Source organism: Dryas octopetala, chromosome 3 (genome assembly GCF_963921425.1).
Source record: "Dryas octopetala chromosome 3, drDryOcto1.1, whole genome shotgun sequence".
NCBI lineage: Eukaryota > Viridiplantae > Streptophyta > Magnoliopsida > Rosales > Rosaceae > Dryas > Dryas octopetala.
The window spans coordinates 16,195,237-16,219,640 of NC_141368.1; the positions used below are offsets into that span (position 1 = coordinate 16,195,237).

At 33.2% G+C, this 24,404-nt stretch overlaps 1 protein-coding gene and 2 pseudogenes across 1 annotated transcript; 2 read left to right on the forward strand and 1 right to left on the reverse strand.

Moving 5' to 3' along the window:
- Positions 1 to 1,947: 1,947 nt before the first annotated feature.
- LOC147291363 (putative germin-like protein 9-2) lies at positions 1,948 to 3,081 on the forward strand (annotated as a pseudogene).
- A 10,353-nt stretch (positions 3,082 to 13,434) lies between these two features.
- On the forward strand, positions 13,435 to 14,115 carry LOC147291364 (putative germin-like protein 9-2; annotated as a pseudogene).
- A 3,173-nt stretch (positions 14,116 to 17,288) lies between these two features.
- On the reverse strand, positions 17,289 to 20,033 carry LOC147291365 (Duplicated homeodomain-like superfamily protein). The gene is made up of 2 exons (XM_086235548.1): positions 19,539 to 20,033; positions 17,289 to 18,004 (listed from the first exon to the last, which is right to left on the reverse strand). The coding sequence occupies exons 1-2, from the start codon at positions 19,901 to 19,903 to the stop codon at positions 17,668 to 17,670; spliced, it is 702 nt and encodes a 233-aa protein (XP_086091674.1). The 5' UTR covers positions 19,904 to 20,033; the 3' UTR covers positions 17,289 to 17,667.
- Positions 20,034 to 24,404: the final 4,371 nt, after the last annotated feature.

Here is a 24,404-nt window from a genome sequence, read left to right on the forward strand (position 1 = left end):
AATAGATGGAAGTAGTCACCATCATTAAGTCATAAATCATTCATAATGGCCGTATATAAAACATCACTGGCATGCTGCAACCAATGTGTACATTAGTGAATTAGGTTGACCAAGTTGGCCGAGGACAAAAGCTGCCTCCCTACACATGCATTCGGTTCGAACCCTCCCCCTCCCTTGTAATAAAAAAAAATGTGTACATGCACCTTATTCAGATTGTATTGCACATACTAAGGTTAAGTAGTCAAGCACTGGTCCTTTTATGCCGTAATTATAAAGAGTAATTATTCTTTGTAATTACTCATGGGATGGGATGATTTTACCTAAAGATAATTATGAACAATAAACTACCATAACCTTAGGGGTTAGTTTTATAAAAATGTTTTATTTTTACTTCTCATGTTTCTACTATTTATTATCTCTGATTCAACCCGTATTAAACCAAATGACTTAAGTCGTCTTAGGGTGATTGGGGGTTTAATACTTGATTTAGTAGCATTCTGATATATCTTCAAGGTGGGTGACTTTGCTGCATACCTAGTATTTGGAGTGCGACACAGTGGCTGTTTGAAACCGCATAAAAATAACTTATAAATATATTTTATGTATTTTCTTATATAAATATGTCAAAAATTAATTAAATCAACATAAAACATAAAAATGATTGTTTATAGAGTCACATTCACTTACGTTTTAACATAAAAATGACTGTTACTAATGATAGTGACAATCATTGCCCAATTTTTAAAAAATAAATAAAAAATTAGCATGACTACACTAAAAACACCGAGCCAGTTATAATGTAGGTTTATTTGTCTAAAAAGTAAATCTATTTGTAATCATATATAACTTTCCCCCTTTGAATATGAGCACGCACTTAAAGTTGGAGTTTGTGAAAAGTTTCAAAATGTCACGACAAATGCTATTACGATAACTTCATGAGAGGAGAAGGAAGATACTACATTTTCTGGGAATACTACAAATAAATTTATAGTTTTGATGAACATACATGTGACACTAATAATAGTAATAAATATTATAAATCTTTCCTATTATAATATCAGCCAAAGCAATCATAATATCACAATCAAACTCCCAAATTTATGAATAATAACTGTGGAAGAATTAAATGTTGAATTTTACTACAATAAATCAGAAAGTGTATGCAAAAGGGTATTATGGGAACAAACAAAGCTCCAAAAATGGCTAATGTGATAATGGTATTAAATATTTGGATGTTGATGCGTGCATGGTCAAAGAACTAAAGTTATAATCTAAAATGTTATTAAGTTCATATTAAATTTGGATTATCTACGGATCTCTTTTGATCTCATACACTAATTAAATAAAACTATGTCGTTTTATAATGTAAGTTCATAATCGAAACTGTTCACTTTTTAGATCACTCTTTAAAGAGATCTCTACAAAAAAATCAATCAAATCAGAAATCGTTTAGTTATTTAACTGTTATTGAATAAACAGATAGTAAGTTTAACTATTACCAAACAATTTCTAATTTGATTGATTTTTTATAGAGATGTGTAATCTAAAAAATGAACGGTTTATGATCATGAGTCTACACTGTAAAATAACCTAGTTTTAACTGTTTAGTATGAGATTAGCACACAACGAATTAGCAAAGGATTTGAAAGCTTAAAAATTAATCTTATTAAAGGATTAAAATCTTCATTATTTCTATGTTGAATTGTTGATCCCATTGTGCTCTACTCAATCTTATCTAGCTTAGCTGGCTATCTGCATGCATGTAGCTGCGGTGCATGTTGTAAATGTTATGATAAACAATACCGATATCACGCTTTTCAATATCAAATTTTAGGGGCTTTAGATATCGGTAAATTACTGATATGTATGAGTTTTTTTGTAGCAGTGGTTGAATTGTTGATCTCATTGTGCTCTACTCAATCTTATCTAGTTTAGCTGGCTATCTGCATGCATGTAGCTGCGGTGCATGTTGTAAATGTTATGATAAACAATACCGATGTCTATCAGAAAATGTAAACAATACCGATATTACGCTTTTCAATATCAAATTTTAGGGGCCTTAGATATCAGTAAATTACTGATATGTATGAGCTTTTTTGTAGCAGTGGTTGAATTGTTGATCTCATTGTGCTCTACTCAATCTTATCTAGTTTAGCTGGCTATCTGCATGCATGTAGCTGCGGTGCATGTTGTAAATGTTAATTGTTGTACCTCACATTTCCATACATACATACATGTATCCTAAGAAGTTCAGTCATGCAATTAATATATAACATTGATGAGCTTCTGTCTTTGCTCTCGGCTTTATTTTTCCTTCTCTTGTTGCTTTTCCATCACTACGGCAAAAGAAGAAGAAAACAGAGAAATAACATAGAAAATTTCAACACCGACCGACGACAATAGCTACCCGTTAATCACGTACCTCCTAGAAAAGCATATAAATACCAAGTTAATTGGTAATAATTGACCACAACAAATTAAAACCAATACAACACCAAAATTACATTCCATGGCTATGAGATTCTTTGGATCAGTCATATTGATAATAGCATCGTCGACCTAGCAAGTCATCCCAACATCATTTTTGACGTACTTCATCCTCCCACCAAATTACAAAACCACACAAGTACTACTCAATTCATCCTTTTTGACATACACCGGATTCCATGGGATGTTCAATCAAGCGCCGGCATCCGAAACCTTCAACGAAACGAAAGCAAGCGTGGTCGAGTTTCCTGCTCTTAACGGCCAGAGCGTGTCATATGCAGTGCTTCAGTTTCCTCCAAACTCAATATTCCCACTACAAACGCCCCGACGCGTCGGGACTCATGTTCCTTCTTGATGGTTTCTTGGAAGTAGGCTTGATCGACACCAAAAACAATATACACACTCAGAAGCTTCAGGCTGGAGACATGTTTTTGTAATTTCCTAAGGGATTGACACATTACCAGTATAACCTAAATCCTAATTAAATTGCCAACCACTGCCATTGTAGCCTTTGGAAGTGCAAGTGCTAGTTTCAGTCAACCCTCTGTGTTTGCAACAGGGAATGAGGCTCTGATTCAGGCCAAAGCATTTTAAGAAGATCAAGGCTGGCCTCAACACTGGACTCTAATATTGAATCACATAAATATTGTACCTGCAGCAACAGCTAGCCATGCGTGTGCCAGTTTCTTAATTTAATTCCTTATTGTAAAAATTTTGAATTGATTTTTTCTTTGTTTAAATTTGTGTCATGTTGTTTACTTATCTTTTTGATTTGTTGTTTTGTATTGCAGTTTGTCCTTTAATTTTATTTTTTTATTTAATTATTGCTAAAAATACTTGTTAGAATTTTAGAATGTACAACAAAATTATAGAAAAGCTAGCAGAAAGAGATAGGTTTGTACTAGATGACATTTCAGCATCGTTGCCAATGAGTAGAACGTGATCTACATACAAGACTAAGAACACCATCATGGTTCCTTCTTGCCTTTTATACACACAATTGCTCTTCTTCCATTTTGGCCAAATCCAAAGGACTTTATATATAGTCTTCAATTGGGAGCTAGACCCTAAACCGGCCATCAGTTGTTAAGGAAATTCTAAAAGAAGATTAAGTAAAAATGCAACTCTACGTCAATGTGTAATTGTGTCACAAGCTAGAGCATCTCCAACCATTTTTCTATATTTCCTTCAAATATGAGTATTAGTTTGAGGGAAAAATTAAATTTGGAGAAGAGCTCTCCTGTGTTAAAGTTGAAATTTCACCAAATCATATACAATTAATTTAATTGTTGGAGATTTAGAGAGTTAATTTGGGGAGGCCCATCCATTCAACTTGTTTTGGAAAAATTTTTAGGGAAATCTCAAAATTGGGGAGGGGTTTAGGAAAGGGTTGGAGATGCTCTAATTGTGACACAATTACAAATCAACAATAATTGTTTGATCAAAGGGGCAGAAATTAAATAAACGGAAAAAATGGGATGGGGCAGAAAAATATGTCAGGGGACAAAAAAGAAATGAAAAAAAAAATGTTGGGGACGATTAGAAAAAGGCTCAAGTACAAATACATCCACCAAGTATAGGGGTATTTCATATTGGTCTACAAACAAAACAAAAAATTCAAATTCATACATTAACTAATGGAAATCTACATATTAACACATTCGTTAGAATTTTTGTCCAAAAAACCATTAAATGCCACGTGGACATAGAGACGTGACCTTTTTCAATAATGTGTACACCAAATTAATGATGTGGCTTCTTCTTCAGCATCTTCGTCATCGAGTGATGCCAGAAAGAATCCATACGCACCGCCAATGAGCATTCCCTCATTGCTTCTTTCTCAAACGCCGATCATCAGCCATCATTCATATCCAAAAATAATTATGGCACAAACAAACATAATGATGACCTTGATATATTGCTGAAAGAGAAAAATAAAAATTTGATAACTGAACTCAATTGAACAAACCCACTCCAGCTTTGATTTCTCCTTATTAATTTGAATCAAGCCCTTCACTTGAAGAATAACTAGAGAGATAGAAAGGAGGAGAAAAAGAAACAACATAGAAAGAGTGAAAGAGAAATGGGAGAGTGGTGGTCGGCCGAAGTAGGGTTTAGATGTCGTCGCTGTTATGGGAGGGGCTACCGAGATGATGGGGTTCCTATGATTGGGGCTGAGGGTTTTTTTTTTTTTTTTTGTCTTAAATTATTTTTATATCTTAACATCCAACTATTTTAATAGACATATAAATAATAATTAATCATAGTTGTTTATATATAGTTACCATGGATCGCGCGATGACATGTGACTGAAGCTTAATAGAGAAATTTGCTCTCCTTTTTAATTATTTGGTGTCCACATGGCATGAAAAAGGTCTGCACATTATTTAAAAAGTCACATCAACTCCACATAATATTTAACAGTTTTTTGGACAGAAATTCTAAGAGACATGCATGTTTTAATTTGTAAGTTTCTATTAGTTAATGCATGAATTTGTAAATTTTTTTTTTTGTTCGAGAACTAATATGAAATAACCCCTATAGTTGGTGAATATATTTGTACTTGAGTCTTAGAAAAATCTTAGTGACTATATATTGACCCCAAATTCTTAGAGAGAGAGTTTATTTGCTGACCCTTAATGGTGCAATGAAAATAGCACTTTTGCAGTTTTGCGGCTTTCTTTGTTTACGAAGTACTACTTTTGTTGCTTGTGACCAAGTTGAATATTGATGGGAAATTTTGTGAAATAACCCATTTTAATACTTGAATTACTTTTTTAACTCTCAGCTCCAAAATTAATATTTTTTTTACTCTTTTGGGACCAAAACACCATTTAAGTCGCCAGGTTTGTCGCCCGGACCATCGCCATGTCGACAATGTGGCGACGACTTGACGACCATATGTGCAGCACCATTGTCAAATCTAGATCTGAATGAAAAAACTCATATATGAAACGAAGAAAATTTGTCGCTCATCGCCAAAACCTACTTCGAAATTCCAGATCTGGAACTTGATCTATTGTTGGTGAACAATCAGTATCCCAAATCTTGCTTTATGGTGTTGAAAACAAAAACTCATTTGAATTCCAAATGTAAGTTTCATATTTATTTTTTACCATGAATTAGTTTCATTGAAACCCAAAAAAGGGCAAACAAGATACAAAGAACACAAACTCATAACATAGAAATCATTATGTTACCCTAAAAAATCGTCACGGCCTAGAGATGGAAGGCCGTGAATCAAGTAGAGCTTTTCGTCCTTTGGGTGCTTGCGGGCATCCCACTATTGTCGGCCAAAAAGCAGTAATACAAAAGATTAATGAAAATAAGATATTGCGCCGAAATAGATCTAAAGGACTTTAGTAGCATGAACAATCTTAAGAAAAATCAAAAGCGATGGAAATTGATTGAGAATTGAACAAAATACTAGAATTATTATGAAATCAATACTAAGAAAGTCGTTCTTAGCAGAGCTAAAAAACAAAGGAAATTGACTAAGAAAAATCCTAAGAACTAATTAAGAAAATTGTTTGCTTGAAGAACTTGAGGAATTTGGTTGCAAGAGTTGCTTGATTGGTTGATTTGTTGATTTTTGTGCTGTTGGAGAAGAGATTGTGTAGGTCCTTTGTGCTTCTTGAAGAGATGTGCATCTGACAACCTAGTGTCGAATGATTGTGCATCTAACAACCTAGTGTGAATGATGGTTTCACCGTCCCTCGTGAAACCATATTAATTTGGTCTCACATCACAGTCTCCGACATATAAGTGCACCATACTATCTTAGGAAAATATATTAACCTTTAGGTTGAACCAAAAACTAAATATTAGTAAAAACAAGAAACAAGAAAATATAAACTACACAAAAGCTTCAAAAATAGAAAAACCTAAAATGCAACCACAATTTCCTAAAACATCATAATCTATCAATCAACACAAACCTCAAAAACCAAATTAAAACATAAGAACATAGCTAGAAACTTCACAACTCAAACAAAAAATTTAACAAAAATATGATTTTAATTTCACAAATTAACCAATTAATCAACTTTAAAAAAAAATTCAAAAACTTAATCTAAGCAACAAAATCGAAACAAATCTACAAAATATCATCTACATGAAAACCAAAACAGAAAAAGCACAGAAACAATACCTAAACAACGATTAACTTCAAATTCCAAGCATGATCACAAACAAATGAAGAATCTCATAGCAATCACACATAAATTGCAAGAGATTAGCTAGAAATTGCAAAAGAATAGCAGATCCCTTTTTTTAACTAACACTCGTCCACAGATGCTGGCCTTTTTTTTATTGAAACTCCTATCATACTTGGTTCCCCCTTTTTATGTGCAGCTATTTTATGAATGTAATCCTTTAGTGTCTCTCCAAAACTAGATCACTCGTTGCCTATCTTTTGTAAAAGGGTCATCGCTGAGATTGTATGTATTCTTAAACCCATTAGTTTTTTTGTTTAAAAAAAGTTTCTCATTCATTAAACAGTTATTCTTTTTTTTGTTTTTCAGAAAAATACAAAGGTCGACTAGACCTGGCAAACGGGTCGTGTTTTGCGGGTTCGGGTCAAACCCGACACGACCCGTTAAGCTTAACGGGTCAACACGACACGACCCATTAAGATATGGGTTACTAAAACCCCAATACGAACACGATCCGCATATAAACGGGTGAACACGACACGACCCGTTTCACCCGTTTAAAAATTAAACTATTATTTTTTAAACAAAATTCTAATTTTTTTTTAGCTATTAAAATTCTAATTAATAAATCTTCCATTCTAATACTCCAGAAATTACAGACTGTACAGCCCAAAATTACAGAATTTCCAAAATAAATTACAACCCAAAATGCAATTGTAAAATCCAAAATAAATTACAGCCCAAAATTCATTAATTCAATACATATTGCCAGGTCTAAGGTCGACCTCAGAGTTTTTTTCACTTGTCTCTATTCTTTCTGCATTGCCTAACAACCTCGGCCAAAGTACTCAAGAAGATGTTCACGAATTTTTGAGGTATGTTTCACACCGGATATAGTTTCTTGCTCACTGGATATAGTTTCTTGTGCACTGGATATAGTTGCTGATGCAATCCCGATGTCTTGATCGGTTCGGTGGAGAGAAGGTATGTTGTTTCTCTAACCTCTGAGGATACAACAACCGTCCACTACATATCTTTAGGGGCAAAGTTAGGTCGAAGGTTATTTATCTTAAAACACAAAATTACATATAATTGCATGTCTCAGTATGATTCTTGTCTCAGTTTCCTTCTAATGCATGTGTTCTCTTTCTAATTTTGGAATATTTCATAAGTCACATGTTTCAGTTACAATAACATATCTAATCAGTATGAGAGAGTAATGAAATTGTGTCTGGAAGTTGGTAGGTAGCCTTCATCATTGCAGGATTGTCTAGAAAGATTTACACTTGCATAGACTCTTGGCGGAGAAATGACGCCTCGAGATCAGTGACATCGATTTCACTTTTTTGCCCACATCATTTCTTGTTCGCTATGATAACTACCACATAAGTCAATCAAATATAGATGAAATAGATAGTATTGTATCTTGTTTAGCCGTAACGATTTTTGTGTCAAAATTAACTCATGACTAATTTATTGGGACGTACTTAGTTGTTAACCAAAAACATTGTTAACCAAAAACAAAAAAATTGAATGTCATGTAAACATCCAATGACACACTTTTATAACAGTATGAGTTAATTGAGAAAAATGAGATTGTCAAATAACCAATAGTTACTACCTAAATATAATCAGTGGAAGTAGTGAGTACTTTAATTCAATCTATCTTCAATTCTTCACTTTCAAGGAAGGAAAAAATAAGGTCAGGAGGTGCACCATGATAATGTTTACCAACAAGGAGACGTAGCATAGCAGTTTCTGAACCAATCGAATGACAGCACAACCAGACTATGTTTTTAGAAGTTGATCGTAGGATCTTTAAACTATTGCGCTTCTTGAAAACATGATACTGAATTTTTGAAATTACTTTATCCAGCAAATTGATATTAATTAGTTTTCTGATATGTCAACATCCTGATTACTTTTTTTTATGACTTTTCCCTGCACCAATCGCTTGATTAGTAACTTATACAATCTAGAGAGCAGTAGTACTGCTAAAAAGTACTTATGATTAATCAATAGGTATAACAAGGACTCCTTGATATCATACACATTCCAATCAGTACATAAACTTGTTGTTTTGCTTCATATATAATGGTATTCTCTTGTTAATTTTAGATGATATAGCACTACTATTTTATTCAAATTTGATATTTTTTTAATTGTAGTTCTCTTTAAATAATGCAGTTTAAAGGAAACAAATATGTATACTCAAATGGAAATTGATACGGTACACATAAAGTGGGTGGAGGTTGTTGATGCATTCATCCAGGACTCTATGCAATAGATTCTTGATGAAAATATAGGAAATCATTTTGGGTGAGGTTGATAGATAATAGTTGATAATCATCATGAACTTATTTTGGGAGTTAGTGAATTTTGGAATATCATTGTCCTAGACATTGAACGTTAGCTATATGGAAATGAAATGTATGTTTAACTTTAATTATGCTTATATTTATTTTTGTTTTGGACAATATATTTTGTTTGTGGTTTAATTTACTGTTACTTCTGTCAATTTTCAATACAGAGAAGAGAAGATAGTAAATGTGTTTGCTCTATATCTCAATTTGTAGTAGTGTATGGTTGAATAGTTTATGTATGGTTGAAAGGATTATGATTTCTATAGTATAAAAAAATGAGAGGTCGGGTTGGTTACTATATAGTATGATTTATGGTTTATAAAAAAAATGATATTGTATTGTATTGTATCTTGCTTAGCCATAACGAAACCTACAAAACCTCAATAGTACAATGACCCTCCTTTGTATCAAGAAAAGACACCTAATTTCTTGCAGAGAACACATATTGTGTGATTTTTATTACATTACCATAAATTGTTTTCCCGTAACGGAGTAGTTTCTTGATAAGCAATAAAGACGACTCTGAAGGTTTCCGAACTGTTTTTTCATATGCAGTCCCTCACATCAATTTCCAGTCAGTTGCATTTCAAAGTCGTCGTATTTTATAGTTATGGAATTCAGGATTCTGAACTGAATCACATCAACTTTATTATGCTAAGTCATACACAGCGAATCGCTAGTACTAAGGGATATTGTCATACACAGAGATAGATCATGTTGATAATTGCCAAATTTGATATTTTCCATATATCAATCCTACGACCAAGAACGTTTTAGGGTTTAAGTACTAAATTGGAAATAAGTCTCATGTTCATAACTTTTTTAGGATATTATTCCCTTAAAACCATGAAACTCTTTTATGGATATACATATATGTATCTGTATAAGGAGGATATGACATAAAAGACAACTTTGGCCTTAATAATAGAAATATGTATACAAAGGACATGTTGTGTGCTATCCATGGATTGGCCTTATAGCACATATCTAACAATTAATTTGGTCCCTCGTGAAACCATATAAGTGCACCGTCTCCGACATATAAGTCTGACAACCTAGTGAAACAATTAATATGTCTAACAATTAATTAGGTCATTTGTGCTTCTTGAAGAGATGTATTTATAGGAATCTTACAACCTAGTGCCGAGCAATCCTTGTGTGAGTAGAAATCAGCTTCATTGGTCATCAAGTCTTCAGAATCCTTTCTTAATTGCACCATATCTCTCTTGATTTTCCTTCACCCCCAAGTAAACTGCATAATTAATATTCAGTAATCTACCAAAATCTCAATAAAATTCTTAGAATAATTAATGGTAATTATCTTAATTTCCTGCCATTTTCCACAATTACATCCAACGACAGGTGTCAAATTTGGGTGTAAACACATTGTTAGTGAATACAAATCCATTATCATCTGAAATTTGCAAAAATATAAAAGAAATCTGATTTAATAAACCCACTTGCAGATCTAAACAAAACTGAGAAAAGAAGATTTCAAAACTAAACAAAATCCAGAATAGAAGATTGCAAGGACGGACTTCAATTCTTCGTCCACCTGCACCGTCGGAGGATATCGGAGTCAAGAGACATGCCGGATATGTGGTGGGAGTTGAGAGACAACTTCGTTCTCTACTACTTGCAAGAACTCTTCAACTTCATCCTTTTTTTTTTAACTCTTCAATCTACGAAGGGTTGTGTCGCTGGAGAGGAAGAGGGATCAAGGAGGTGATCGAGGATGTGAGAGGAAAATGTGAGCGAAAATCTGGTTGCCACAATTAATGCCTTTCACACAATATTTATATAAAGGATAGTTTGGTACCAAAAGTGTCAAAAGAGTAAAAAAAAAAAAAAAAAAGATTAATTTTGAAGTTGAGAGTCAAAAAAGTAAATCCAGTATTAAAGGGTTATTTCACAAAATTTCTCAATATTGATCATCTTGATTTTTAAGCTCCCAATAGCTATATATATATACAGGCTCCTTCTATTGAGGTATACCTCAACTTATTTATGTTGAGGTATACTCTATTGGGGACCACACGAATCGTTCAATTTTTACATCTCCATTGATAGATCATCCTTGCAAAAAATTAGCCAAATCGGAAATCATTTGCCTATCTAACTTTGATCAAATAAATGGACGAATTAAATATTTTTGATGAAACCGTTCATTTGTTTGATCAAATTTAAATAGACAAATGATTTCCGATTTGGCTAATTTTTTACAAGGATGATCTATCAATGAAGATGATCCTTGCGAACGGTTCGGATCAACACAAAATGACTCGTGTGGGCCCTAACAAGGTCATACCTCAACATAAATAAGTTGAGGTATACCTCAATAGAAGAAGCCTGTATATATATATATATATATATTAATTCTCATAACTTGGGTAATAAAGGTCTTCATTTGGACTCTCTAGATATAATCATTCATAACTTTCCCTTGAATATGGGTACGCACTAAAGTTGGATTCTTCCATATATTAATTCTCATAACTTGGGTAATAACGGTCTTCATTTTGGACACTCGATCTGAATATAATCATATATAACTTTTTCCCTTGAATATGGTATGCACTAAAGTTGGAGTTTTGTGAAAAGTTGCAAGATGTCATGACAAATGCCTATTACGATAACTTCACGAGGGCAGAAGGAAGAAACAAGGCCAAAGGCGTGTGGCCATGATACCGTATACTTTGGGAACACTATAATTATTGATAATATATATTCTGGTTTGATGCATAGGATTTGATATGATAAGATAAATGACTAAATCATGTGTATTCAATAAAAAAGATGAAAAATGAGATGGACTAATTAGAAGGAAAAACTTATCCCTTCCAATCTCCCTCCCCTCCAAAATGGTGGGATTATGAGGGATAAGTTTCCTCTCATAGCTAATCCATTTTCTTCTCATCTTCTTCCTTAAACACATGAATCTAGTCATTTATTCTATCATAGCTAATCTATGCATCAAACGAGAAATTATAATGTGCAGCTAGCGGATAGATGAGAATTGTGATTTGCACATGTATATTATATGTTTATAATATTAATTACTTTTTGTTATGGGACTTGTTTATACTTTATATTGTTAATTACTTTCACAGTCTACAATCATTTAATTATTAATTTATTAATAAGTTCTATACTATTATCAAACACAGGACTGGATTTCTCCCAAATACAAGTAAAAAGCACATGATGTGGAAGGATAAATTATTTTATTTGATTGTAACACTACGTGATAAAATGATATAGTATTATTAATTTACTTAACTTGTAATAAATGTACAATTATTAATATATATTCCTAAACTTTAAACAATACCTTTAAAAGTTATACAATATTATATTTAATTTAAGTGAACAGATAACACTACGTCAACATATCATGTTGTGTTGTGCTACAATCACAGGTAAAAAAAAATTTGAATGTGAAAGCCTATTTTGTGCTAGTCTCCCATTTTGCAATCTATCATCTGAAATCAAGTGACGTTAAAAATTAATTTTCACAAATTTGACGTGAGTTCCACCTTTATCCAGGGATGGATTTACCAAGGGACAAGGGTGGTCTCCTGACCACCCGCTCGCCGGAAAAGCCTTGTCAAACTCGTCGGGTTGACCCCTTAGAATGACCACCTGCAAGCACGCCCACAACATGTTCGATGAAATGTCTGAATTGTTGTGAGGCGTTCTTCACTTTTTTTTTTTTTCTTTAAGCTTGAAATAGGAGCCCGATGAGTGTTCACCATTTATCCTTAATTCACATTTTCTCAAACTCTAACCCCTTACCTAGCCCCATCTGCCGCCGCCCCACCCGCCTGCAAGTCGCTGCCGGCCAGCCCCCACCCGTCTACGACCTCCCGCCTCCCTTTGGGTTTTACACTATGACCCCTCGGGATAAAATTTCTAGATCCGTCACTGCCTTTATCCTTTCTTTTTTAGTGTGGGGTGTAAATAGAAGACGTACTGTACTGGAATATACCCCATTGTATGTTGCTGTTAAGTCAAAGCTCGGAACATAATACTTATCCATATAGCTTAGCTGGCTATCTGAATGCTGCCATGTTATGAACGTACTGTGTTGTAACTCAATTCCCAATTCCCATCCCTATACATCCCCACTCCTAAGAAGTTCAGTCAATATTTAGCATTGATCGAGTAGGTAGTATATAATTATATATACACTCCTAATTCCAAGCTCTTGGTTTTATCTTTTCTTCTTTTCGCTGTCGGGCATGTGGCTTTTCCATACAACCAAACAAGAACAAAACAGAAAAATAACATGGAAAATTTCAACATCGACCGACAACATTAGATACTGATCATCCTAGAAAAACATATAAATACCAACTTAATAACTAATCTGAACCAGAACAAGTATTAAGTAGATATATCTCAACTAATTAATATTCCATTCCATTTATATGGCTATGAAATTCATGGACTTGGTAGTAGTGCTATTAGTACTTGCCATGGCCACCTCCAAAAGATCCCTAGCAAGTGACCCCAACATCATTTCAGACTTTATAGTCCCACCAAATTACAACACCACACAAGTCAATTCAACCTTTTTAACATACACAGGATTCCGTGGAATATTCGATCATGCTCCGGCCAAAACCTTCTAGGCAACAAAAGCAAGCGTGGTCGAATTCCCTGCTCTTAACGGCCAGAGTGTGTCATATGCAGTGCTTCAATTTCCTCCAAACTCACTCTTGCCACCTCACACTCGCCCCGACGCGTCGGGACTCATGTTCCTTCTTGATGGTTGCTTGGAAGTAGGCTTGATCGACACGAAAAACAATCTGTACACTCAAAAGCTTCAGGCTGGAGACATGTTTCTGTTTCCTAAGGATTTGGTCCATTATCAGTATAACTCACATCCTCAATTGACAGCCACTGCCATTGCAGCCTTTGGAAGTGCAAGTGCTAGAGCAGTTGCTGTGCCAACCTCTGTTTTCGCCACTGGAATTGATGATGTGATTCTGGCCAAAGCGTTTAAGACTGATGTTGGTACTGTTAAGAAGATCAAGGCTGGCCGGCCTATCCACTCGTCCCTACTAAATCACATAAATATTGTACCAGTACGTAACAGCCATGTATAAATATATATGCATAGGGTGTTTTACACCTACACCATCCAAACTTTGAGGAGTTGCCACCTAAGAAATAAGTAAAAATAATTGAAACACATTGCCACTTGATCGAATTTAAAATTTGTGGTAATGTGGGATCCAAACCTAACTTTGTTAGAATTTCCGTAAAAAATATAACACGTGTTTCGCACTTGATCCCTTTCTAAAGGGTATTTCTATCTTCTTAAGACACATTTTTCTGTTTGTTGCATCATTTGAGGCTTCTTAGAAGATGAGACAAATTTCTAATTTTGGTGGTAATGTGGTTCAATTTTTTAATTTGTTGGTGACAAACTGACAATTGAGACAACCCCCAAAATTTAGGCCGTATAGGTTTAAAAAACATTATGGTACGTGTCTTTTTTATTTATTTAAGTAACAATTGTTGTACATGATATTTGAACTTTTGACCTCCTCCCACAAAGGAGAGTCGAGTGTCACCAATGGACCAAATGGTCATTGACATGCCCTTGTGTCAATAATACCAACATTTTTTTTGGATTAAAAGGGATAAGTTTCTTCTTATGACTAATCTATTTCTTCTCATCTTATTCATTCAAGTTAGGAGTGCTAGGGTGTCTCAATAACATAGATTTTCCATGTCAATTACAGTATTTAAATTTGTTATTTACAACTCATAATTATTTGCTATGTAAGTCTTTTTAAAGACTTATCTATCCTTTTTTAACTCTTACAAAATTTAAATTAAATTACAAAACATTAAGATTTAAAAATCCAAAAATTAGAAAAACCTATAGCTAGATCTTTGAAAAAAAAAAAAAACAAACGATTTCATCACAGAAAAAAGCTAGCATTTCCTTATTTAATAGAAGTAGATTCGAACAAGGAAGGCAACACTAGGAGGGATAATAGTGGAATGGGATCTTTGCTCTGATTGAATTTAACTCAACAAAGACGAAGAAGAAGGAGAATTTGATGAACTGCTTCCCAGAGAGTTTTGCATACCACTGCAACCAAAAGAGCGCGCCATTATTGTTAGGCTGTTTTAGTTGAAGAGGCTTCGACCAAAAAACTACCCCAACCCCAATTCACCAAATACTTATGAAATAAAAGAGAAAAAATAAATTGATTGATAGAAGAAGCATGCTTTTTGGACTATTGAAGAGAAGAAACATTGATTTAAGTTAGACTTGGATAGATATATAGAGCCTCCCCCTTCCATGTGTTGCAGTTTCTTTCTTTTTTTCTTTTTTGGTTTTGATGGAGATGAAGAACGTTCAATTCTTTAAACAACAATTTGATTGTATTGAGTAATTATAGATAATAAATTGATAATATAAAATCTTAATACAAGTAAGAATTACTATCATTGGTTTTGTGATGGGTAAGATCGTCTTTTAATAAAAAATAATTTTAATTTGATATTGTAAATTAATAGTGATGCGTATAATCACATAAAATTAATTAGTGATGTATACCAATTAATTTTGCCACATAAGATTGAGGCACAAATTAAGACAATCATTGAGGCCCCAAATATTTTCCCTTTCATGAGAGGGTTAAATCCAAAAAGCGTTGTAACACCATTCCGGGTCTTTTTGATGATAATGATGTGTGGCATATGGATGGTGAAATCATAGGAGCTATGTTCTGTGATTTTTTTGGATTTCTCACCCCAATTTCATATGGATGGTAAACCCATTTTCAGTTTCACACCCCCAATCCCACCCCAATCGCTACATTTCACTCCACGTTAGTTTCTGTTGGATTATTGTTGAACTCAAATACAGTCCCTCATCTCTTTATTTGTGTGATTGTGTCTCTGATAAATGCACAAAACCCACATTCCTTTGACCCATTTGGATACAATTCAATCCTATATCCAAAAGAAACGCTTTTAAGAAATCTTCATAGATATTACCAAATTGGGTCGTTCCATAATTGAACATTTCGTCCCAAAAAAAAAAACATTTCTAGATTTTTTTTTATTACAAGGAAAGGAAGAGGGTGTGTGTAGGGAGGAGCTTTTGTCCTCAACCAACTAGCTTAACCCCAGTTCATACAACATTTCTAACTCTAAATTACTAAATCCCATTCATCTAATGTGAATTGACACATTTGCCCCTGTAGGCACATGAAAATTTTGCCAGCTTAATTCTCTCCCTCTTCTCTCTTCTATCTCATCTCTCTCATTGTCTTCCCGTACCTCCATGATCAAATGAACTAGGGAAAATTTCTTCCTGTACAGTTGGGTTTCAGCCTTTAAATCCACATATTCATTGTTGTAAATTTCCCAAAATTCTGCCACTAATAGTAAATTAGTGACTACTTATCAATGAGGTTAATTAATGAGTTTGAAACTTTGAATTGAAGGCATGCAAAAGAGTACTTACAGTAGCACACTCGTGCACCACCTTTACTTTATCAAGCTGCACGTTCTCTGGGTGGTGCTATAGTAGAATTAGGTTGTATACAAGAGGGGAGGATATGCCAGTCTCTTTTAATTAATATTTTGAGTTTAAATTTACTATTATACTCTTTTATGTTGCGTGCTTGTCACCTGACCATTTTCAACAAAAGAAAAATTAAACAGATTTGACTGCAAGGAATTTGCAGGCAGAGGAAGGAAACTAATACAGCATTTCAACATCCTTTAATAGAAGCAATATAACCAAACTGTAAGGAATTTGCCATTACCATCCATCATCCCATTTTTATTTTCTTTTTCTGTATTTTTCGTTTGGACAGTATCTATTCACCAAAGCTTCATATACAGCAGTTCACCAGTAAGTTTTCATAAATTCGACTAATCTTTAGTTTACACCTCTTGTCCTTATCTTCTTTCACAATATCTACCAAATTTTTCACAGTATCTACCAAATTTGAAAACTAAAAATAGGCACCTTTCGCATTCAGGTTGAGTTAATCTATATGTGTATTCATATAGAGCTTCTGAATATTTCTATGCTGCTTAACAATCAAAGTATTAGAACAAATTATAGGACATAAAACCTTACTTGTCTGTTTGTGACATGCCTCTACCATGGTAAACTGCATCCAGAAAAATCGAACGGTAAGAAAACACATACATAATTGTATAGATAATTCAAGCTCGGAAGCAAGTGTTTAAGCTACTGTGAATTTTTACCTTTCAATATGCCGACCAGGCGGACAAGTAGAAATTCCAAGTTCAAGTGTCTATTAGGATCTGACCTTACAACAGACATTTAGATATCACATAGGAGGTTGAGAATGCAAATAAGAACTTTCAACACATGCAGACAAATAGTCACTGAGAAAGAAAGAGGTTATTTTGCTGTTGAATCAATTAATCATAATCTCCCAACTGATCCCACTATTCTCAACTAATGCATCTTTTTCTTCACAAAAGACTTTCAAAGCATAACCTACACTGTCAAATTCACTTCACAATGTTCCTATCAACTATGGGCTAAAAGCCTAACGCAGAACAAAAAACATATAGAACTTTACAAATTGGACTGTTCAGTGTAGGCAATTCCTCTATATACAGAGTATGTAGCATGTGATTGTAAAGCATCTTTACATCTGATAGCCAAAATCTTGATATCCCAATGAACCGCCTTGGTCAGGCAAATGACTCTGTGGATTCAAATGTTCCAAAGTGGGAGACTGTTGAGCTTGAACACCAGGTGGAGGAATCCAATTGCAGTCAGCAGGCACAGATACCAAGTTACTTTCTACAGTGGTTATGTCGTGAATGCTTGATCTTTTCCTTTCCTTTTTCACTGAGCTTTGGCGAAGGAAATACTTCTGGGCATGGCTAGCCACTTGGGTTGGTGTTCTTGACACAACCACATTCCTTGAAATGCTCCTCCAATCACCCTTACCGTATCTTTTTAGTCCGATTAGAAATAACCTGTTACAGAAATTAAATCAGATGCCAAAACCTTATGTCCAAGCTAGCAAGCAAAAGTGTAATTTGGTATTAGGATTTTTCCAACACTACTGCATCATTGTTAAATCTATAGTAGTGCTGCATAGAACTATCCACGCAGGGAGGGAAAACTGTACAGAGAATATAAGCATGTAATTGCATCATAAACAACCAAAAAAAAAAACAAAAAAAGATTTATCATGAGACTAAAGCTACATATCAATGAATTTCGTCAAAAAGATTCAATTATGAAAACTTAAACAATTACTTCATAAGTTTGCAATCAAATGCCATTAAATTGGAACTCTCTGCTCTAAATAATGGCAACTTTACAAGCATTTAATTTTCATTAGATTCTAGGACCTGTCACTAAAAACTAATGACATTTATATCAACTTTTGTGGGTTTGCAAGCAAACTTCTTTTTTATTTAAAATTAAAAGGTCTACAACAGTTTGAAAGCTTAAACATTCTAAAGCTTGTATTAAGTGAGAAACACATGCCCCGTTTGTTATTCTTTCTGAAAACTAGTTTTTGTTTTCGCTATGGTATTTATTGATGAAATCAGGAATAAAATTTTTCAAAACAGTTTAAGATACCAAACTGCGATTTGAGTTACTTCAACACCCCAAATCAAGAGATTCATTCGTTTGTCTTTTCATCTGTCATCTTAAAAGCCAAACATCAAATTGTTAAGAAATTTGGTTGTCTAAAATATACTTTTAGACACAATACAGAACAGCACTTTCACACATGATTTCAGCAACAGAATCACACTCTAATTTTAACAATACACAAGATCCAAACTCCTAAATAGGGACTTATTGACCCAATATGGGATTAATGAACTGTAGAATTCCCTGTTTCAGTTGCCAAGAAAAATTTCATGATATCCAACAAACTTAAATTAAAAAACAGCAAAATAGACTCTAGTGCATTTCAATAAGCATCGGTTGACAACAAAGAAAATGGAGGAAAACTTAGTGAACCAACATTTTGAATAAGCAAATAAATGCACTGATGTAAGCCAAATACACTTCTCTAAGTAATTTGACTTCAAATTTTGAATTACAATAAACACAAGTTCTTGATCCATTTTTCAACATCCAAGCAAAGAGGCCAGGCAAAAGGGCAAAAAAAAGGTGTGGAGATTGGAATCAGAAACCAAGAAATATAAAGAAAAATCTTTACAAAAGAGCTTTTTTTTTTTTTTTTTTGTCTAACCATAGCGTTTCATTGTTGAGAATTCTACAACTCCTAGATACAAAAACAATAAACCCTACAAAACCCGAGTTACCATTTTCTTCGTTCATTTTATATAATCAAAGGATCCATATATATAGCCAAAATACTGTCTCTTTAAGTTGAATTTTTCGATTAAACAAAATTCAAAGTAAAACCCATGAGTTCAATTTCTTCCCAATTACTTCTTTTTCTCAGCAACCGAATAAATACTCAAAATTCAAACAAAAACAAAAATTAACACAAACAAATAGAAAGGAAAATTAAGAAATTACTTGTGTTCTTCCTCGGTCCAAGGAGTCCCCTTCTTCCTCTCGGGTTCGCCACCATGCTTATTAAGCTTGGACCCAAAAGAGATCTCACTGGCGGTGTCCCACCCGGCCATCGAGTCATCAGCATAACTCGGCAACTCAACTCGGCCCGAGTCAATCTCCCGCAAATCGTGAACCAAAGTATCGTAGTGCTCCAAAACCTCTTGGTAACTCTTGCCCGGCACCTGCTCGGCTATCCTCTCCCACCGATCGGGCAAGTCCTCCGAGAACCGGACCAGCGCATCCTCAAACAGCTTGTCCTCAAGCCGAGTCCAGAGGGACGCCGACTGAGTCAAACTCGGCCAAGACGGCGGCGTTTCCTGAAACATCTGTGCTGGGTTTTTTGTTTTGCTTATGAGTGAGGAGACTCGGTTTCTTGGAGATTTCGCAAATGGGTTTGGTGGGAGATTTGGAGAGGTTGTAGTTTTATACAGGGGTTTTTGTGAGAGACGATATTTTTATAATATTTTTTGGGTGCTGAGAGAGTCTAAAACCAACTCAGACTTCTAAATCGACACGTTTTTGCTTTATTTGTGTTTTACACGTAGAGTGACAAATGTACGCGCCTATTTTCTGCTTAATTTCGAATAATCTTAAACCACATTAACTAATTGAAATTTTTTTGGAGCTAAAATTCTTTTCTCTCCACGTCACATGTGATTAGGCGGTTAAATGAAGATTTTCAGAATCTTTTAAAAAATCATAAATTCTAGTGATTAATTGAGAGATTAATATTTAAATAATTATGTGAATTCAAGCCATTTATTGAAGATTTAACGAATGTTTAAAATTAAGTTCTTAAAGATTAATCTAATTGGTGAGGAAACATGGGTCATAGATTAGGATTATAAATAAGTTAATTATTCGTTTCCCTCCAATGTAGTAAGAAAAAATTTATAAAAATTATAAATTATTGTATATTGAAAACCTAATATTTCAACGACTAAGAATGTACAAATTAAGAAATAGAATAATTTGATTTTGTACCAGAGAAAGTGCAAAAGAATTGTAAGAATTGATCCTAAAAAAGAAAATTAATTCGATAGATATTTCATTGATGCCCTCTCGTGGAAATGTAGAATTAGGCTCAAATAAACCAACACTCATTAACAACACACTAGTGCAATTCCAATAATTTTCCTATATATTTGTTATATTTGAGTCAAAGTTAAACTTATAGTACTCCAATGCTAGGGTAAAAAAATTTCCCCAAATATCTTTTGAAATGCCCATTTTATCCCATGAATATCATTTATTTATTTATTCTCTTTATATTTACTTCCATTTATATTTTTTTCTCTTAAAAATCTGACACAATATGATTTGGGAAATCTTATCCATCTAACTTGAATTGAGAAAAATTTTAGGAAAATCTCAAAATTTTGGGGAGAGTTTGGGAAAAGGTTGAATGTGAATTACAGTTTAGTTTGGAGAAGAATTACAGTTGCTTTTAGACACCATATTTTTTGTTGTTTTTTACAATTTAGTTTTTTTTCAGCAACATGCTCTGAAACTTGTATTTTCAATGTTAATAAGTCGGTCACTTTATTTTAGTTCAATTTAGATTTTGCACACTTAATTCTATTTAATTTTTTATTAATTTTAAGTCCCTTTATATTAAGGCACAAAAAAAAAAACTAAACAAGTCGATTTCTCCTTCTTTTGCTTTGACACACTCCCAATTTAGAAGTCAATTTATTTACACATCTTATATAATATACTTTGCCTTTTCAATTAGATTTTTTGTTCAAGCTACTAAATCTAGTAGTGACATGTTGGTGTATATAAAAGGGCATAAAAGGGAGATTCGAATGAAACTTTTCACAGGTAAATAGAAAAAAATATTATTGGACAAATAATAATAGATGAAGTTTTTTATTTTTTTTATTTTTTATTTTTTGCAAGGAAGTTCCACCTATCTTTAGTTGAAGATATTATTCTACATAATCGTAATACCGTTATATACTATAAAAAATTTATATATTATAATATAAAAGGACATATATACCACGTATAGTATTATGGTTATATAAAATAATTTTTTAGTAAAGGCCTTGTTCCACCTAAGTTTACAATAGACACTACCTTTTTTTATTTTTTTAAGAGAACTGGCTTAGATTCAATTCTAAAGAAAAAAATTAATAATAATAAGGAACAGTTCATTATCCATAATGAAACTCATGGAATATTGAAATTATGAAATATGATACTTTATTGTAGAGCATGATAGTATGTTAAATAGTTAAAGTCAGTCGCCACTTGCCAGTAATTGATTTCCATCATTGGGGCATGTGAATCCATATGTATGGGGCGGGCCCACTACAAATCTCAATCCCAGGTACACCTGCAATTGGGACTGTTATAACCTAAAAAAATTATTTTGTATATTTGATATATTGACACGTAGTATAAGTAGTTTATGTGTTATAATATGAGTGGATGTTATTAATACTATACCCTACTAATATAAATACATTATTTTTTTTTTGTAGCCAAAATATAAATACATCGTTTAATAATACTCTTACACGTTAGATTGGTTATACCACGTGACAATATATCAGCTATACCCTATAATTTTTCCATGACATGATGCTATGAAATGAAGTTAATGAACCCTCTTGTGTTGATTTTTACATAAGCCCAACGGTTTTCTATTTAATTTATAAAATGTTTTTTTATTTTCCTTTTCTGGTAAACCATTTATGTGAATTTTTTTTTTCTTTTCTATAGATTCATACTTCCATAGTGTTATTGAGAGATGGAGACCTTTGTAAATTTTTCGAACCATTACCTTAAAACAATAGAGCTACAAGGCCCCACATTTTCTCAAACTATTTGATTGAGTTGACTATGATTGAACTTGTTGCGACTTTTTCATAAGGAAAAATCAAATGTTGTAATTTCATTTAACATATAATTTGCATTTATCATGTACATAATACATTCATGCATATCTCCAAATCAAGAATAACAGTTTTATAATTTTATTTGTTAAATAGGTTGTTGTGCATATATTTTGTTGGGTTAATTTCAATTCAGTACCTTAAGTTTGTTTCAAATTTTAATTTAATACCTCATGTTTAAAATTTTGCAATATCATACCTCATATTCCTAATTTGTTGCAATGGCATACCTTCGTTAGTATGGCTCTCTTAAATGCTGATGTGGCACTTACATGACACTCCCACAATGATGATTGGATGTCATGTGGTCTGATAACATGCCACGTCATGCCACGTGACATAAAAATAATTAAAAATCTAGAAACATGGCACGTAATTATTAATTTTTTTTCTTTCAATTTTTAGATTTTAAATTATATTTTATGCCATGTGGCATAATGTGTCATGTTGTCAGATCACGTGGTATCCAGTCAGCATTGTGGGAGTGCTACGTAAGTGCCACATCATCATTGAAGAGATCTTTTAACAGTGATACTGACGGAGGTATGACATTGCAACAAATTGGAAAAATGAGGTATGACATTGCAAGATTTTAAACATGAGGTACTAAATTGAAATTTGAAGCAAACTTGAGGTACTGAAATGAAATTAACCCTATTTTGTTTATCTAGTACATGTGGGTGGGTGGGGTTTTTTTTTTTTGGTGTAAAAGGGGAAATATTAGGGAAAAATATTTACATGGAGGTTATATTGAGTATTTAGTAGGGTACATATAGAATTTTCGTAATAGTTGTGTACTTTGTGTGCAAATTTGGGAAGTTTATAGGGCTAGTTAGTATCAAATACAACAGTTTTTTTTTTTTTTTTTGATATAGTAGTAGCACATAGGAGGTTTTAATGGATTCTAAAGAAATCAATGTGTTCTCAACTCGAATTTTAATGGATTCTAATAAAATACAGGTATTTTAAAAAAACTCATAGATTTCATTAAGTGATGAATTTTAATATATTTGAATACACATAACAAATCTAATGAGAATTACAGCCAATTTTCTTGGATTTGGATTAATTCTATGGATTTTAAAATTCATTAAAATCTGAGTTGGGAACACCCCTTTAGTTTTAAGTACTAAATAATTCGTTTGAAGCCAAAAACCTCGTGCATCGATGAAATAGCCTTTGTACATTATTTCGAGCATTCGTACGCAAACGCTCACACAATATCTTTCTTATGAATCAAACACGCACCCAATATCTTTTTTATAAATCGAATTATAATTTTAAAAAAATTACACCATTTTGACTCACTGCCAATAATTCCATCATGATTGCATTAGAATCACACTTTAGCTCATTTGTTGTTTTTAATGCTTGAATTTTATTTAGGATTTATAATCTAGTCTCTAATATTTAAGACTTAAAATTGTAAACTCTGAATCATTATAAATTTTAAATATTACACTTTAATGTGATTGGTGAATAGTCCCAATTGTAAACTAAATCAAACAAAAAAATATTTTCCCACGTTACACCGTCTAAAAAAATATTGTGCACTATTATTTTAATGAAAAAGAAGTTTTACTTGGTGTATACTATTTCTACATACTAAGTATTTAATTGACAAAGAAGTTTCACTTGACATCTACTATTGATAAAAAAGAAGTGCCACAATTCCACTTAGTATCTACTTAATAATTTACTTGTGAAAGTCGGTCGTTTGGGTGAGGACAGATAGGGAGGACAGCTGTCACAGCCCAACCCCACTTCATTGTCATCTCTTTTCTCCTAACTTGTAACTTTCTGTTGTCGACATTGTTTGATTTAAATTAATTAAATTGAAAGTCCTAATATTTAACAATTTAAAATTCCACGTGAGCGTGACAGAGAAAGCCAACTTAATGACCTGTATAAAACCTGAGAAATA